At 41.6% G+C, this 19,832-nt stretch overlaps 1 protein-coding gene across 1 annotated transcript in view; it reads right to left on the bottom strand.

Annotated features, from left to right (window-relative positions):
• The window catches only part of ASH2L (ASH2 like, histone lysine methyltransferase complex subunit), a 658,852-nt gene that overhangs the window by 597,706 nt on the left and 41,314 nt on the right, over positions 1-19,832 (bottom strand). The window contains exon 3 of the mRNA XM_044082241.1: positions 6,613-6,755. Within this exon, the coding sequence (XP_043938176.1) occupies positions 6,613-6,755 (143 nt within the window). The remainder of the gene's footprint in view (positions 1-6,612; positions 6,756-19,832) is intronic.

Genomic DNA, 19,832 nt, shown 5'->3' with positions numbered 1-19,832 from the left:
GACTAGTTGTTTTACTAATGGGGAGAGGAAAAGGGTGTGCAATAGCCTCTGGGATATGATCATATGTACCCAATTGTCTTTTATTTCTAGCCAGGTGTGTGGGTACAACAACAAGTGATCCCTGACCGCCTCCAGAGACGGACAGGCAGGCTGCCTCTCAGGAGCGCTGAAAGGGTTTTCCAAGGAAGGAATCCCTGTCAACCTGGTTCTGTGGACCCCCTCTGCCATGTGGTCAACGTCTTCCATTGTTGTTATTTCCCCCTCTGCCCCTGGGGGAAGAATCACCACGTGCATCCAGGAAAGCTCTTCAGGACTTATGGAACCACATTTTTCTCCCTTCTTGCCTTTGGGATAAGGTCTAGTAGGGAGGGAGAAATGGACTCCAACAGCAGAAAGAGTCTTCCCCTCCTGCTTGCACCTGGTTAAAGTCTCTCTAATTTTGGTCCCGAACAAAGAGGAGCCATCAAAAGGGGCGATAATAAAGGAAGACTTGAAGGATTCTGCGAAATCGCATAAGCGCATTCAGGAATGTCTCTAAGGAAATTCCTGTACCTGCTGCCCTTCTCGCTCCATCAGCTGTGTAGGAAATAAGTTGCATGGAGGAGTCTACCACAGAGTTTAAGGTGGAGAGCTGGGAGTAAACCTTATCCGAAACCCCTGCAGCTACAGTACCTTGAAGGTTATCTCCTGGGTCCTTCAGGAAATCCCTTTGTAGTCTAGTGAAATGGCTCAGGTAGTTCAGTGGTCCAAGGGTAAATGCCGATAACGAAAACATATGCTTTCTATATCTGTCCATCATTCGAGACTCTGTTTAGTGGATGAACAGATGAGGAAGTCTTAGACAATTCCTTCTTTGTGGCTGCTGCCACCACCATAGCATCTACTGGGATACCCTTGCTAACGGACTCCTTTTCCGAAAGCGCCATGATGAATTTGGCCTCCTAGGAACAGGTTCCACTGAATCCGGAGAGCCCTGCGCCTTTCGACTAATTACATTCATTAATTGGTCGAAAAGCGTTGACACCCAAGAGGTGGAAGGGTGAGACCCAAAAGCCTCCAAGTACACCGACTCGTCCTCAGAAGGGTTGGTAGGCTTCCAGCCACCTCTCTGTTTAAGGATTTATAGGATGTCTGCAAAGGAGATATCCTCAGAGGGTGACTGTGGGGACCCTTCTGACTCATCAAGGACCGTGTCTGAGGTGATGGACTCCTCCTGGGAGTCTAGGTGCTTCCTCTTGCACAACCTCTTCTGAGGGGATCTCCTCAGAGGAGTACTCTGGAGAGGTTTCAGAAGAGATAGTTTCACCCACTGGGGCATCCTGGGGCTTAGTGTCTCTACACTTGGGTGGGATCATTGGGGCTGAGACTGACACTGGTACTTTTGGGTGAAGAGTACTTGGACCAGAGAGCAGAACAGTCTGAGATGACAGCACTCTCGCCATCAGCTCGAAAGCCCCCTCACTCCACTAAGGAATTCTCCGGCTCTGAGGAACCAGAAGACCGACCCCGAAGCAGAGCGGTTGGCTCCGAAGCCGAAGTAGGAGCAGAGTTCAAGTGCGCAGAGACTGCGAGAGGTAGAATCGAGACGGACAGCTGTCCAATCCGACTCCCCTAACCGAACCAGACAGGAGTATGCGAGTCTTAAGACTCCTCAAATTCCGAGGGAATCGAGGAAGTTAAAGCAGTTGTCGGAACCAAAGATCCTGTAACAGGTCTCAGTCCCAACAGTTCTGCTGCAATCGGGTCCAAGCACTCTGGCTCCGAAACTCCAGATCAGGTCGGAGGAGGAACCGAAGGGGAAGTGGTCTCTGTTGGCAATGGTTCTCTCTGGGTCAGTGTAGACAAAATTTTAGCTAGCACCGGCATCTGTACGAGTCTCATCACCAACTGCTCTACATCATCATCCAATAAACTTCTGGAAGATCGGGAGGACAAGGTTGGAGACCTCACTGTCTACAGAAGTGGAGACCTCAAATTCGGAAGGACCGGCTCCAAAACTGGAACTCTGCTCCGAAACCACAATTGGTGCCTAAGAGGGATACTTTTCGGAACCAAGAGCCCTTGGTTCTGATATAGACTCTTTAGCCATTTTTGTGGGTGGCTCCAAAGACGAAGCTAAAGACGAAGTCCTTTTCCCTAACTTCTCTGATCTAAAAGGGGATTTATCAGTAGATTTAGTGCTTGGAGTCCCTTCTAAAGCTTCTGTAAAGGGGGTTTTTAATAGGACTCTCACAATCGACTTATTTTATGCTCCATTAAAACTCTGGAGCTAAAGGCATGACAAAAGGAACAGGACTCTTGTAAATGTAGGACACCCAAACAGTATACACAACTGGTATGCCCATCTGTCAGACATCTTATGACTACACTCATCACATTTCTTGAAACCCGAAGGTTTCGACTTTTAGGATCCTTTGACATGTTTTTAATACACACACAACAACCAAAAAATAGAGAAGCAGTAACAGTCTCAACAAGTCTTTGTTTAAGTAGATTTTCAACCAACAAAGCAAGGGGAAAAAAGAAGTTCCTTAATTAAAATGAACTACTACTAACAGGAAAAAATTAAGGAATAAGTAAAACGAAAAAGGGGATGGCCCTCTTAAGTTAAACTGGCCACAGAGAGCCCTCTAACTTAAACGAGCTAACCTGTAAGAGGAGATTAACCAAGCTCTCTAATTTAAACGAGCCTGGAAGCTGGGCTAGGGAAGGTTCAATAACAGACCTACAGAAAAAAATGACTGCCAAAACAAGAACCAGTAAACTAAGCAAACACCACTAAAAAAGTATTTCAAAAGTCGAACAGTAAATGCTAAGTTTTATCAAAAATAGAGCAAAAGGAACAAATATATATCAAAGTTAATTCCACTTAGCCAGAGCCTGCATGGAAGTCACCCGATCTTGTTTAGCAGCAAACTACATCTGGGTAATCTTCCCTGAGCATCATGGGATAGGGTACAGTCACGAGCCGGTGGAAGCTCTTGAGCTTTTGAATAAGGCCGAGTCAGAACCAATTCTCGGTTCCGAACCCAACCAACAATGAATGAAGGTGACAACATAACATCCTTATTTTTTGTGCCCATAACTTATAAACATCTTCCATGACTGCCTTTACAAAAATACTGACCAAAGGATGCGGGGGGGGGGGGGGGTTAAAAACAATTAGAGTGAATTGTGTTTTTATTCTGATGAAGTCTCCTGCGTGAGGGACGAAAGCACTTAATGGTTTTGTGTGATTTTACTAATAAAGAAGTGTCCTTATCTCAGCCTTTGCTGGTGCATCTATTTTTCATTGGTTAGTAAGTTTATCCTTCCAGAAGAACAAGGTGGTTTACAATTACTGATTTGAAAGGATATTTTAGAGCTACACAGTTAACGCTCATATGTGTAACACAAGCAGAAAGCTCCAACTCAAAGTGGAAAAGGATGATAATGACAAAGCAGGGGGATTTCAAGAAAAAGGAACAGAGTGAGATTTTTGATGCAGATACTTAGGGAGAACAGCAGCCAGATTACACTCAAAGTAGCAGAAAGCATTCTAAGAACAAAGCCAGAAAAGAATGGAAAAATGAGATTCTGCCTAAAGGGATGACTGCAATTAAAGATGCACAGAATAGGCAAGAGGGGGGCTGGATTACTGGATAAATCTGACAAGAAATCCAAGGCACTGAGAGCAAACAACTAGGGAGGGAAAGGTAACAGAATGGGAAGAGGCTACGAAGACATTGGGACTGAAGGCTAGAGAGTGCCTTCCTCAGAAGGGATTCATACAGGGTATACACAAAGAAAAAAGGATATGGGAATCCTAAATGAAGGACCTGCTCTGTTGGACTTTTTAGCTGAATCTAGAACAGCAGCTGCTGTTAAAAAGAATAATTAGTAGGGCATATAAAATATTATAAGACAACTATAGGAATGAATCAGAGGTTAGAAAAGATTGGGAAGAGACTGGATAAGCAATTAACAAGGAAATAATGGGAGGACATACGAATTGCTTCTAAATATGCAACAAAATCTAAAAGATTTAGGATTTTTGCTCAAAAGTGTTTCCATAGGTATTTTATACCCTAAGGGGGCTCCAAAAAATTCATCAGGTAGATGGCAAATGTTGGAAATGTGACAGGGAAGAAAGATTTAACATGGAACATATGTTTTGGGAGTGTAATGAGTGGTCAGATTTTCAAAAAATCCCTACAGAGTACTCTTCTTAAAAATATTGGTCAACAAATGTGCAACCAAGGAAATTATTTTTAATGAGCTTGGATACAGGATCTGAATTGCACAGACACAGTAAGGCCTAAAGTTCAATTCTGTTGACTGACAAAAATGCAGTTACTAGAGAACGGAAATCAGTGTCTATTCACTAGTTTAAATATAGCTAGCGTATTGTCACAGATATGAAAGACCTGGAGTGGGATCCTTAGAAAATAGGAGTAAATTACACTGATAAAAAATGGAAACTGTGGGAACAATAGATATAGAATTTTGTTTTGGAGAAAGAGTGAGGTTTAAAGGAAGACAGGAATTGAGCAGTTTATCTAATCCTGGACTGATGATAATTTTATAAAAGAATGCATGTGCTGTACAATGTTTTTAACTGTGAACAAGTTAACATTTTTTTTTTTATTTTATTTTATATAAACCTATGTTTGCCTAAATCTTAAGTGATAATTCAATGAATGTCTTAAAAAAAATTTGCCAGAAGTAGCATTTTTTTTTGCTGGACTTCATTAGTTAGTACTTTTTTCCTGCAACCTGAAGAGACCTTGGAGTTATTACTAATGTGTGTGTGCCGTGGGGTATGCAAGGGGCTGAGCTCCAACCACAAGCATATGTGCTTGTATCAGGTTTAATACCCAACTCTAATTAAAGTGTAATTTGCGCGGTTTTGGTGAGCTGGTAGTCAAATGGCAAATCATACATCCTTATCAAGTATTTCAACATATGATCTACAGAAAAAGACACCACTAGCACTATGGTTTATAATGAGGTGTTGCAAAGACATATGCCTACCTGCTACCTCAGTGTCTTCAAGTTAATGTAAATTATTTCAATTAAACAATGTACTAAAATATCTAAACTGAAAATAAAGATTTCCTATATCCGCTCAGTTAAATCTAAATTATAACATTCTTAGACTAACATTCTGCAGTGAGAACAGGTTTCACCTCCTTAACGGGACAGTCACACACTACCGCTAGAAGGTCATTACAGAACTGCTGCGTTCAAATCCAGCACACAGCAATAAGCAGGTAGCAACCCTCACCAAGCTGCTGGAAAAATCATTACTTCAGGGAGGACTGTGGTAGATAGTGCAATTCTATCAAGCAAAACTAGGCAGCTTCATGCATACCTGAAATTGTTAACTTTTCATTCTTTAGTCTGCCATCAACATAATACGAATAGACAAATGTTACCGATGATAAAGCATGACTGATGATACAGTACGCTACCAACAAAAAAAAAAAAAAAAAAAAGAGAGATGACTAGGCATTACCTAAAAACAATTCCAAGAGAGTAACTCAATATGCATGTCAATTTCACTTTTATTCACTATAAATGACTACTTCACTATAATCACAAAGTTACCAGTAAACACAAGAGATGCCACAGTGGCATAACATATTTGCAGATATCCTTTCCAGACTTGCTCCTCTAATCTCCAGGGACCCATTAATTCTTGCCACTTCTTAGGTACCTTACAGTACCACTGATTGGTTCAGGTGACCATCACAGACTATACTGATCACAGAATAACAAAAAAGGCTATAAATCTGTGTACAGCTTCCCCATTTCCATACTCTCTCGTACGTGCAAGTTGATAAACATGTTAGAATGACAGCATGCTGGGGGTAACAATGCTCCATCCTTCCCATAGCTTTGCCAGTCCAAAAACAATCATTTAGTTTTCACTAGATGCCACTTGTGTAGTAATATATCACAGCACCAAATAAAAGGGAGGCAAATTCTTTGTATTCATAAGTCCAAGCCGTTACTAGCGCATGAGAAACTTAAAATGACTAGAGTGGTGAGAGAAGATGCCTAAAATTCTAGCCCAGCACATCACTAGGTGAGATCTACTGGCCTGTGAAAGAATTATACAACCCTCCACCCTTTCCTCAGATTTGCCAAACACAATCCCTTAAGTTTCACTAGACAGTATTTATGTGGTATATAGCAAAGATACCAGCATCACACAAATCAAATGAAAGGTCAATAAATGATGCTTGTTTAAAAGACCAGGGAGTCACCAGTATAATCGCAATCTCACAAACCACTAACTGCTTGTTTGGCAACAGGATATGTCCATAACACAGCCCAAGAAACTACTGTGCTGGCTCTATGACCTGCAATCAAAATCAAGAGATTATTTCAATAAAGGTTTGGGAAGGAAAGATCAAAGTGTGCATTTTGACAACTGTGGATTAAAAAGCCCTCTGCAACTGCTGGGGGGGGGGGGCACAGTGTGTGATGAGATCTCCAAGCTATCCACTGAAAAACAGATGACAGTCTCTGCTTAAAATTATAGCAGTATATCAGCTTCTTCAACTCTATGGAAATACATACATTTACACAATACATTATTCTTACAGGAACAAAAAAAAAACGTACGATGTATCAAGGCCAAAGGTGTCTGCAGTGAACCATTTGGTGCAGATCCCACATTGTAATTCTATGTCTCCCAGTTGTCGGACATTCTCCTCATCCACTGTTGTCCGATTCTCCATCACTTCTGTACCATCTCCAGCAGCTTCCTAAAAATCAAAGTTAATCAGTCGGGAAAAACATTCCAGATACAGGTAATTCAAAGTGTGACAATATTCTCCATAAATCTATAACGAATGGCAAATAATGGAACATATGCCCTACAAACATGGCTCATATTACACATATCAAACAAGAGTTGGACTGCACATTTTAAAATGAAACGGATATTATTTTACCTCCAAACCAGCAATGACTGAAAACATGACAGAATGACTGCATGTTTTGGTAGGAGTAGAAACAGACAGCATCTTTTCAAACTATCAGCATTGGTTACATTCAGCCTGTTTATGGTGCTAGGACTGTACACTTTCATATGAATATGAATTATGAGTGCTTGTAAGTTCACAGCCAAACAGTTTGATATTTGTCCTCCTTGCTCAAGCAACAGATGAGACAAGGGCCCTAAAGTCCCTTACACCAAACAAATATGGTCACAACCTAATAGTGGCCTATGAAGGAGTGAATGACAAAAGGAACTTCTTATGCACATTTTAGGGGCAGGAAAGATGCTCGTCTAGAGTAGCATCTTGCCTTCAGCGGAAATTACTTCTAAATACCAACACAAAATAATTGGCTTTAAGAAATGGCTAAGTAGCTTGTGTCATTTTAAGGGTATCCAGTATGGGGCAGCATGAGATAAGATGAAATGGTAGGCAAGACTTCCTGTTTCTTCTCAGAACAGGTCGCCAACATACTGGGTAAAGTCTTTGCTTTTCCCACAATGCCTTTTTTGACAGTCCCTCTACTGGACAATCTTGCACAGCTAACTCAAAATGAAATTCAGACATTATGGTGGCATTACTCAATGTTAGCTAAGTAAATAATATACAAGAACTTGTGGCCCTACTAAAATTCGAACATGTTCGGATTGGTGTAGTTACCAAGATCTGGTTTCAATTAAATGGCAGCACTCCTTGCATACCAGGTTGTAGTCTATCATGCCTTTAGGCCCTGGGGCTGCTGCAGGGGAATATCTGTCAGAACTACCATCTCTTCACATTAAATTATCCACTTCCCTAATGTGGAGCTCCTAGAGATCCAAAATGCCCTCAATTCCAACTGTTACTTCACTGCTGGCTACATATCCACACCAATGTCCTCAAAAGAGCAGGGAAATTACCTTATCATTGAGGGGGTTAAATATCAAACCAAATACCTTGTTAGGGGACTTCAATTAACTAAGCATCTACTAGTACACTTTCACCTCTAAAAATGGGTATGTTCAGCATTTCCTTGACTTTAACACCAATGTACTTGAGAAAATTGTTAAAAGTGCCAACTAGAAACTCTAATACTCTTGACTTTATCCCATCCGGCAACTCTTCATTGCTTGTTAAATATGACTACAAAGACCATTATCTTCTCTGTCAGGCCTAGTGGCACAATCCCATCACCAAATGAGACCATCTTTAGAGACTTCCCCAAGGCAAACCTACTTTAACACGCACAAGATAGGCAAAATTCCCAAAAATCCTCTACAAAATGGTCCAAATTGAGGGCGCTACTGCAGGCAGCTCTTCACTTTTACCAGCATCTAAACAGCAGCATAGAAAATTAGTACATGTCCATCCTAAAATATAATAAATTCAGGAATAAACCTCTCTGTAAAACAGAAGGAAAATCATGAAAAGTTGAAAGAAATCCCCATCTTCCTATCTTAAGACCACAATGAAAATGCCAATAAGGAACTTAAAATATTAAAGCAGAGTACAAAATTAAGGTCATTACAGACACCAAAAAAAACGTTACAAATCTTTCTTCAGTTAAAGCAGGGAATGACAACATTCTCCAAAATATGTGGAGCTCATCCATATCATCACGTTTTCTGATCCCAAAAATATAACAAACATACTGTCAGACAAATTTAGTGCTAACTTTATCCCACCTATCCACATTACTGTCCCACCATCCATGAAAATTGTACTTTCTCCCCCAAAATCACCTTGAAACAAATACTAGTATCCCTGTCAAAGGCTAAAAATAACACTTCGATGGGACCAATATCAAGCTGCATTTCGCTTCAATATCAAGTATGTACTAAGAGTCTCCACCTAGCTACTGTGGTGGTGGTGCTGCGGTAGCGTTGTCGCCTCACAGTAAGACGTTGTCCCGTTCGATTCTCAGCTAGAGCGTCTTCTGTGTGGAGACATGCGTGAATGGGCGTACCTTAGTTGAAGGTTTGCGTCAGGGCCGGCAACTCTGCACATAAAAATCTACTGCCAATCATTAGCGGACCAGAGTTCCACTGTGACGACCCCTAACTGGGAAAAGCCGAAAGACACAACAACTAAGAGTCTCCACCTAAGCAGAGTTACTCATCCACTGATCCTAAACAGCTCAAATAAGGTCTGGAATATGCAAATACTTGGCAAACCAAAAACAGTTTCTAGCTAAATGCAAATTAGTACAGTTTAGTAGCATTCAGCAAAAAAGCAGCTCCACATGGTACTTAGACACATACATCTGACCACCATGTTTTCACAATAGTCAGGAAACCCTTTTATCTGGTCAAGTTAATTTCAAAAGGAATACCTTAAAAAGCCACAAAAATCCAAAGACGTCATCTTACTACTACAAGTTTCTTTTATGAGACACATCATACAATGTCCCCTTTGTTATATATAAATCCAAGCATAATCATTCGATTGGAAAAACCCCAAAGATTTTTAGCCAAGAAAGTTAAAGACCTTAAATCATTCAACTATCCCACTAGATAAGTAGGACTCTCTTAATACTCAGACTATCAGTTCCTCCAAGGTGACTTGCGTCTCATTTTTCAAGTCATGAAAGGCTCAATCCTACTTGACCCCTTATTTCTCCACAAAATACATGGTTCTACAAACACCCACACTAAGGACCTAACTCTACACCAATAAACAAGAGTCATTAGAAGTATAGTTTCCTAACTCAGTGCATTTCTAGCCTAGTCAAAGTACTATTTTGGAAACCTTTAAGACTACTCTTGAGGAGAGGATTGAGAGACAGAAATGTCTTATGTATGGCCCTGCTTGATCTGGGAGTAGTGTTATTAAATGACTGCAAAGGATGACAAGAACTTTAAAGTGCACTGAATTAAACGTATACAGCAGGCATCTTATAGTCCTCGTGCTCGCTTACTTAGTAGTATTCTTATAGGTATGTGTGTTTATATAGATTTTACACACAACTAAATATAAATTTATATGCAATTATACATACATACATATATTTCTATATATACACACCCACATATACATAGACACAAGAGGCTTACAATAAATGTCAAAGCACAAAATCGTGACCAGCAAAATCATGAGACTGGAACATCTAAAGGCTGAAACACAGACCACAGCATTGAAAAACACTGAAAAATCAATTCTCCCTTACCAGCACAGACCCCAAAACAAGTGCTAACATGGGTCCTGCAGAGAAGAAACTTCAAGAGTTGGATATTGTGGTCTTCAACATTTTGGTGTCAGGATTTTGATGCTCAGGATTTTGTGCCATGACATTTTCATAGTAAACCACATATATACATAAATCACATACACAAGGTGCAGTAGTTTTCCAACCTTAGGGAAGGTTGGACATTTCATAACCATTTGGGGAAAAAAAAAAACATTAAACCACAAGAAATTCTAATACATCAGCAGCAATGAAGTCCCTGGCTGAGACTCCTTAAAATCAGGAAAAATGAAGACAGACAAACTCAGCTGAGACTTCCAAAGTAATCAAGCACCAGTAACTTGTTCAGGAATAGATATTAGGAGGGTTTCATCAGAACTAACTCCAATTTAATATTTATATGATCTAACACCGTGCCCGTGGTCAGTTCACTTGAACTGGGATCATAAACGTAAGCCATAGGCTGTCTGGCCAAGTGACAATGGGATAGGTCTTACCTTTCATACCTACTCTGCATATCTACTATTAGTAGCCAATGGGTGACAATTTATGTGGTGTATTTCTGTTCTATCCTACATGGTTAGTATCTCATCAGTGCAAACACTTGTCACTATGTACATACATTAATTTTTCATCTTATCGCGGATGTAATGTCTATTTTAACTTTGGCAAACAACAGGTACTAACAAATGTGTGACAACCAGTCAAATTATCATCCTTAAATTCTTTACTGTTACAATCACAACTCCAGCTAGTCAGGACCATGGAACTACCTAGTTGACACTCAGTGACTGGCTGCACCTACCCTGCATCTTTTAGGGCAGGTAACATACTTCCCCCTTCTATGAAAAAATTGAACACAACTACCTACATTTTATAAGTGTGTGCCAAGAGACCTGAAAGGGTTCTCATCTATTACACCTAAGATACACTATAAAACATTGAACTAGAGTTAAATGAATGACTTCTAATTTAGCATACTCCATGTAATGACAACAGATGTCAAAATAGGCGAGTTGTAAGAGGGAGGCAGCAGCCTGTATCACAAGTCCTAATTAATGCCTTGAAACTTTTGAAGACAAGGCTTCAAAACATTAACTAGTACTTGTGACATGCATGCTGATACCTACCCTCTTATAAACTTACCTGTTTTGATATCTACTGTCTTCAGCTCCCTTCCCTCATAGCTAAATTCAATTTGGAACAGAAACCATCACTGCCAACATTCCAATCTTCCAGTATCAAAAGTGACTGTGATGGAAGTTGAGACAGATGGTTTGGTAAATAACTTACCACATGGTCTTTAGTTATGATGTATGGTATCAGCTACAGCAGCCGTCAGTGTGAGGAACACCCATACCTAACCTTATCTGGGGATACATAATTCAGGTACAGTTGCAGAATCTGCTGAGAAGTAACATGCAACTCGCCATTCTCTTACTAGATGCACTGGGTTTTATAATCAGAGACTTTTGTCCTTCGTGGAAAAGTATTTCTGAAACCCTGAAGAATTCAATGAATAAAATGGGATGCTGCTTCTCACTCCAGAAAAGGTACAACAGATGGTGGCCGCAATCCAGTGGAATCTTCCACAGCCATGGTGGGTAGTAAAAGCCTTCCTCGGTAACCTGGGTTACATGACAAAAGATAATGAAGGAAGGTTCGACACTATGCATAAAGTATGTGGCACCAGTTGGAGGATTCTCCAGACTTTAGGCAGCTTACAAAAATCTCCTTAAAGTCCCTTTCTGTTCCATGCACCGACACAGTTTTGAAAAAAAGATAGATCAGACAAAGAGCAGAGTGTGTACACATGCATTCTTGGATGGTCCAGAGAGTCTGGTCTACTTGCCAATACTAAGCATCAACATGAGGATACCTACTGTTATTACGAAGGAGCCCTCAAGAGCAATCTGAATCATCAGTTCTTATGTTTAGAGACAACAGATGTGGGATTTTTCATAAGATGACAGCTTGACTGCAGTTTTGTGGTGGCAAACAAATCAAACTAGATTCCAAACTGTAAGCTGAAAGTCAGTTTATTTCCATTTAACAGTTAACTTAATGTTTTTGCATGAAGTGTGCTTAGCTAAACTGCAGTTCTACTTCACCATTTTACTAACTGCAACTGTGCATCAAGGGAACATGACAGTTCCAATGTAGGTGTCTTTGCTCTTTTCCTAATTGTATGTCTGTGGAGGTATGGGGGTCTGGGAGAGAGAGGGGGATACAATCATTGTAATGTACTTTAACAAGAATTATTTACTTTGAGGATGATGTGCATTACTCAGAAAGCATACTCCAACAAATACTTCACACTGGAAGAGGTCTTTTCTCTCTAGCCTGCGGGGGGGGGGGGGGGGTAGTGCCCCTTTGCAAGCGGATTTGCCACATGTATTATCTTGTCCACCTGCAACATGCATGTCTTTTCTTATTTATCCACTTAAGGCTCATTGTTTCACTTTTCCAACTTAGCAGTTTTTACTCAGCAGACACCTAGGGTTACGTTTTTCCTTAAATATGTCTTGCATCTGAAAACTTCTAGTAAGGTTACTCTACCTTCTTCAGCTTTAAACTTACACTAAATTGTTGACTCTCTCCATATAGAGTGCCCCCCCCCCCCCCCCGTAAGCACATGACGGTACTATCCTAACAGTCCAGCCTTTCTGCTAAAACAGATGTATGGCAATGTACACAAAACAATTCAGTTACCAAATTCTTATCAACCTTAAAACAAGGACAAATGCTGCTACTTCAGAATGACCTCATACAGTAGATTTTTAAGACCAAAGACATTAGAAAATCCAATAAGTTTTGTTTCCTTTGCCCAAAACAATTCAAGAACTCTAGTGGGTAAAAAAGATAATTTCCAAAAGGCTATCAAATTACAGTAGGTTAAGCAAAGACTCAGCATAAAAGTCAACAGAGGCTTTGATAAGAACACTTGTCTAGGGGAAGAGTTAACTTTGGCTGCACTTTTCAGGGACTTAGTTGGTGGCATATGTACAGTAGTGGCCTGGTCTGCTGTGCAAATATTCTCTAAACATGACAAACTGTACCACTGGCTAATGTTAGATAAGGCTTTACAAAAGCAGGGACCGGACACACTTTAGTCCTTGGGCTGCTATGTGCACATTAGCACTGCTTATAGCAACATGTGCTTGCTAGACTCATGCTCTGTGGGTGCTCTCCATCTAGACCTCCCACTAGGCATCACCAAAGTGGCAAGACAGAGCTGCCTCTCTCCCTCCTGTCCCCAGGATGGCTGCGATGGTACTGGCAATATTGCCACCCTCTCTGGCTTACCCCCACCACTGTTTATGCCACAAACTGAACACAGGTTAGCTGGGTCACAGTATCACCTTCACCCCCCCCCCTGCACGTGAGGTGGGGTGCAACCACTTTTTATTTTTTGAGAAAATCTAGTTGTTAAATGTATTTTATATAGTAGTTAAAAAATGCTGCACTGTACAGTAAGTCCTTGTATGCATGTCTTTCGGCTTTTTCTGGTTAGGGGTTGCCACAGCGGAACTCCGGTCCATGATTGGCAGTGGATTTTACAGTGTCGAGTTGCCAGCCTGATCTCCAACCTTCAACAAAGGCTCGCACCTACCTGCATGCCTTTAACATCACTTGACCGCGGGTCATTGCTGCTTACAAATGGCACAATTACTTCTCTAGGTCATCATGACATTTCCTTTAGAATCATATGAGCTATTCCAAACACCTTCTTAATCATTGTGGAAATACTCTGATCAAAGCTAAGAATGATGCTTATACATGTGCCTGGCTCTCCTAGGATATTGCCCTGTTTGTATAAAACACCAATTTTCAAGTACTGTTCATAGTGTTCTTTGAAAAGCAGAAGCTATTACATTTCTTTAGGTTGAGCATTTATTTTAATTGCAAACGTTTAGCTGGGAAATCACATAGGTTCATGGATGTCTACTAGGCTAATGGCCCTGAAGCCTTTATAAGCCTAGCCCATAGGATTACCCTGGCATTGTGCCACCCGACATTCGTTCCCAGTACCTCTGTGGGGTGGGAGCCAATGGAGTGATCCCAGGGGTGAATTTTTTTTTTCATTTCCCATCCACTCAAGATTTCTCTTGAAGAGGGCCAGTGAGGTGCTCTGTTTGACATGTATGGGAAGTCTATTCTATAGCATGGGCATTCTCTGGGTTATGAACCTGTCCCTCCAGCATGTTCTGTTGATTGTGGTAATGAGGTCTTTGGCGCGCATTTGTGGAGGGATTGGGATTTCTTTAGATGTAACATTTCTAACAGAACTGGGTCAGACATGGCTTTGTAAGTCAAGCAGAGATCGCCTCTAAATAGGCAATATGAGACAGAGAACAGTTGGGAGTTTTTTTTGAGTCTGTCCATATATGACAACTGTTTAAGGCCTAGGATCATCTTTGTGAGGTACTTTTGCGGCCTCTCCAGTTGTTGCAGGTGTCTAGTGAGGTACATGCCAAATGGGGCATTGTACTCTAGGACTGGCCTAATGAGGGAAGAGTAGAGGGAGACAATGACCTCTTTCTTCCTGGATGCAAAACCCTTAGTAATGAGATGCCACAATGGCAATGCGGTGGTCAAAAGAGAGGTTGCTGTCAACCTGTGTTCCCAGATCTCTTATAACGCCTTCTGTGTTCAGTGGGCTACCATAGATGTGGTAATTCATGGGAACCGAGTTTTTCCCAAAGAGGATGATGACACTTTTTGGCACTGAGCTTAAGGCCATGGTTCTGACACCAGTCGTTGGTCTCTGTGAGGCCTTTCTGCAGGATGTCAGGATCACTTGGGGAGTTAATAGCTCCCAACTTGCAATAGTCTGCAAACTTTGTCAGCCAGAGTCCCTTTGTGTTTGCCTGGACTTCAGTGAAGTAGATACCAAATAGGAGAGGACCCAGGATCGAACCCTGTGTGACTCCACTCGTGACTGGTCAGCAGTCTGACTTGGAGTCAGCTACTTTCACACTGTGGGTTCTACCTGTGAGCCAGTTTGCAACCTACCTAGTGATATAGGAGTTGATGCTTAGCTTAGTGAGTTTTTCTAGGATTCCTGAGTGGGGAATGGTATCGAGGCCTTGGCCAGGTCAAGGTAGGCTGTATGAACCACCTTGCCTTCATCCACAGCTCTGGTGACTGACTCAAAGAAGTCAACCAGGTTGAGCAGGCATGAGCTACACTTCACAAAACCAAACTGTGTGGGATCCAGAGTTTGGAGATTCCCTATATCCTCGTTTATTAGGTCCATGATGATGCGTTCCATAGCTTTGCATATCAACTCGTCAGGCTAACGGGGAGATAGTTCCCAGGGTCTGTAGTCACTCCTCCTTTGTGGAGAGGGATAACTGTAGCAGTTCACCATTCGGTAGGGACAAAGCCTGAGGTGAGGATGTGATTGAACAGGGCACAGGTGTGGTGCCAGTTCACTCTCTAGTTCATGTAGAACACAGCCAGGGATATTGTCAGGTCTCACAGAAGCTGTATTCTTGGCCTTGGACAGTGCTGTTTTAACCTGTGCAGAAGTAATACTGGGTGCCTGACAATCTACTGGTATTGTGATTGGTCTTTTGGGGGGGGGGGGGTAAAGTTGGCACTGAATCTGTCGGCCAATATATTGGCAATATCTGTTGGCTCGGTATAGGTGGTACCATTGTGCAGTATTTCAGAGCAAATCTGGGTACTGCAGTGGAGATTCTTTGCATAACTATAAAACGGCTTGTGGATGTCTTTACTATCTGCTGCAATTCTGTTTTCATAGCTAGCTTTAGAGTATTTGATGAGGGATCTCAGCTTTTTGTTGAGGCTGATAAGGGAGTTTTTCCGATCTTGGGACTTCACCTTATGCCACCAGCAGTTTCTTCCTTCTGTTGTAGAGTTTGTTTATGGCAGGGAACTACCAGATTGGCTTCCTTTTTTGGAGGAGAGCATCTTGGTTCTACTGGGTATGGCGAGATCCATGCATTTGTGTATGTGTTCGTACAGTGCATTGGTGTATGATTCGGCAGTCATGCAACTATTCTCCATTTGCATGGGTGCCTTAAAGTTAGCCACCGCTGTTTTTAGAAGCCCAAAGTTAGCTTTGGAGAGGTTTTTCATGGTGGTTACCTTTGTGAGGGGGGGGGGGGATGTGGATTTCCAAGGTGATTAGTTTGTGGTCAGATCTAACCAGGGAGGAGTTGACTATTGGTGTAGAGCAACAGTTGCCCATGTTAGTAATGGCCAGGTCAAGGATGCTGCTACCTCTAGCTGCGGTAAGAATGAGCTGGTTCAGGGCACTGGAATTAATGAATTCCAGGAAACATTGGGCAAGTGTATTGGTACACGGGTAGGTTTTCCCAGTTAATGGAGGGGTAGCTGAAGTCGCCCAGTATGCGAGTGTTAGGTTGGACCCTAATATTCTCCAGGTTGCTTAAGAACGTGGAGTGAGAGTCGTGGGACATGGGTGGGGGACCTCTAGCAGGCCACGACCTAAATAGCCGTCTCACCCAATGTTAGCAGCACCTAAAGTATCTGATGCGTTATGTTGGGCTACCAGTCTGGAGGTGTCCACATCCTTTATGAATATAGAAACACCACCGCCTTTGGAGCTTTGGTCCAAGTTCTGGATCAAAAGGTGGTGATTGAGTTATAGCCTGGTAGTGCAGGGGTGCTTTCGGCTGCTTTGAACCAGGTCTCTGTTACAACAGAAAATGTCTATGTTCTCCATTTTAAGGAGTGCTTTGAGTGAGTGCATTTTGAGATTTAGAGATTTAGACTTCTAGCACTGAGCAGCATGACCCTCAGATTGCATTTGTTTGTAGCTGTTACGGAGGTAATTTGGTGTTTGGAACACAGCCTAAAAAAGGCACTATCCGGAAGTGCAGGGGTGACAGATGCAAGCCCATCTCTGTCAAAGCATGGAGGACTGGCAATCATGTCATCCCAGGCAGACAGATACTGATCCCCTTGGTATGACACCAGAAATTTAGCCAGTTGTTAAAATTAATAATTTTCTGCTTGTAGTGTGGTATCATTCTGGTGATGGTAGGATGCTGCTCAGGGCTAGGGTCAAACCGCCTGGTCACATAATCAGAGAGCTCCTCCAGATCTCTTTTCATGTAGTCCAGGAAGGTACATCTCAGGTCATTCACACCCACATGTACAATAACAGAGTCATATTTGTACCTGTTGAATACCTGAGTAAGTGCGTTATGTGGCGGGTCCTGGCAACTGTTACTTTCTCCTTATTCAACCTAGTGAGTGGGACATCGGTGTGCCTCACTATCAAGTCACCTATGACTAGTGTGTTGGGCATGCTGTTTTGCCCTATGGGCCTTGGTTGAGTGGCACACTGTTTAGAAGAGTTGTGTCTTGTGATTAGTGTTGTGTTGTGGTGGTAGAATGCATTTCTGCCTTGGAGGCCTCGGCTGTTTGGGTAGATTTTTATTGAGAGCCTCTGCGAACGTGAGGGTGTGGGTTTGTGTTTTATGTGGAGGCAGTGCTGGTGTGTGTTATGGAGGGCTATGTGCTCCATGTGGTGTGGTGCAAGTGTTGACCTTCTCTTCTTGACCAGCTATTCCGATCATGGCTGGAGAGTGCGTGGCTTCCAATTTGGATATATAAGTCCATCTCTGGCAAGTCAGTGTAGGGAGGTAAGAAGAGAGGGTTGTCAGTGTACATGAGGCAGTTGCTACATTGCCTCAGGATGCCCAAGTTCACCAGGTTAATAGGAGAAAGTACAGGGAACTGACCTTTAGACATGCCTGAAGGGGTGGGCATTAATAATAAGTACTGGAGCCGTTTCCTTGTAGAATGTTTAGTGCTGGTAGCACTTGTGTGCTGCAATAATTGCTACAAGAAGTCTGGTAAAGTGCTAGACTAATAAGCTAGCAAAAGTGCAGGAGAAGAGAGAACTAGCAGATCTAAGTAAGGGAAAAAATGAAGGGCAGACTTTTTGGCACTGCTCAGAAGCTTACAAACAGTCCTGGATACAGCAAATGTGTATCTGGACTAGACTAGTTACAAGAAAGGTGGGAAACCAGCGCAAACACGGGCTTTTAAACTTTCAGAATAATCCTAGAAAAAAAGCTTCAATACATAAACTTGTTTTCACATCAGACATACCCATGTTCAATGTACAGTGAGTTTTATACTGTAAACATGTCAAAACATCAAAATTAAAGGGATCAAAAGTATTGTTAAATATAAAAAAATGACAGAAACACAGAAAAGTAAGGCTAATTTATACAAAGTATAACACTATTAAACAAGTTTTCAATACCTGATCACACTAAGTGAAACCTGAAAAGATAACGGATGGGTACATTTGAGAAAATGTAGAAAGGTCTAAAAGTGTGACAAGTTGTGAACAGTGAGTTATGCACATGCTAGGTAGCTTAACATCAAGTAAAAATACATGGACAACTTAGAATTACAGCGACAAATGAAACATCAACAAACATACTACAGAGATATAAAGAAACAGGTGGAGAATTGGAAAGATGGTATATCACTGCAAATCATAAAAAACAGTGGTATTCAGAAAGAGCTGATGTTTGGAATTCTGTACATTTGTAAATTGCAAACATATAATGTTGTTATATAAGCATTTTTCGTAGACTGTTGTTCATATCCCATGTACAAGTCATTCTGATATAATGCTGATACATTTGTGCTCAACAGACAAGGTTCTTGGTACTATATGCATAAAATTAAATTACTCTGATTTATTGCTGCTACAGAACGGTGGCTCAGAAACGGGGTACTTATGTATCTCCTGTGTATTACCCTAATTACATTAGTGTAGCTCACCTAGCTACACCAATACAATTCTAATAAACGGATTCATAAATTCATAGTTGTGTACTAGGCTAATGGCCCTGGAGCCTTTACAAGCCTGGCCCATAGGATTACCCTGGCAGAGGAAAGGTTAGGAGATCATTTTTGGCACTCAGTGTATTAGCGAGTAATACCGATATAACTCAAGTCTAATAATACTCAGCAGGGATTCAGAGACATGGTGTACATTGTAACACAGGCATTCAAAAATATGTCTACTTGCATAAGTGTTGTATTTTACACAGTAGTACAGCACTTACAGATTAAAGATGCAGTTAACTGTGAAGGCAAAGGATATGGTCACTCTTGTGATTCATTTGTTCATTTGCCAGTTACCTCAATCTATTTCAGGATCATGGAAGAGTCAAATCTGATCCTGGCACTCAGTGGACACAACAGTACAGCATTAAATATATACAATATAAGCACTTAAATGCAAAGGAAGGGGATATGGGCATCATCATGATTCATTTATTCATCAGTTTCCACTTAATCCATCTCAGGGCCATAGGGAGTCAATGTCTATCCCAGCCCTTAATGTACACAAGACAATCCTGAACACACCAATGTACTGCAAGACACACACACACACACACACACACACACACACACACACACAATCTTAAGGAATACAAATTCACCTACGGCATGTCTGAGCTGTGGGATGAAACCAAAGCATCCAATGGAAACCCATGCAGACAGACAGAATATGTTGAACTCCACACAGAAGGCACCCAATCAAAGAACTGAGCTGGGAAAGCAAGCACTATGGTGCTGCCCACCATCATGATTCAGGCCTAAAAATAGAGAGTAAAAGGAGTTAAGTTGTGTAAAGGTGACCTTACAGAGAA

Source organism: Protopterus annectens, chromosome 9.part0 (genome assembly GCF_019279795.1).
Source record: "Protopterus annectens isolate FY-2018-M chromosome 9.part0, PAN1.0, whole genome shotgun sequence".
Classification (NCBI taxonomy): Eukaryota; Metazoa; Chordata; order Ceratodontiformes; family Protopteridae; genus Protopterus; species Protopterus annectens.
Note: the sequence above shows the minus strand (reverse complement) of the source record. Positions and strands in the feature narration are given on the sequence as shown.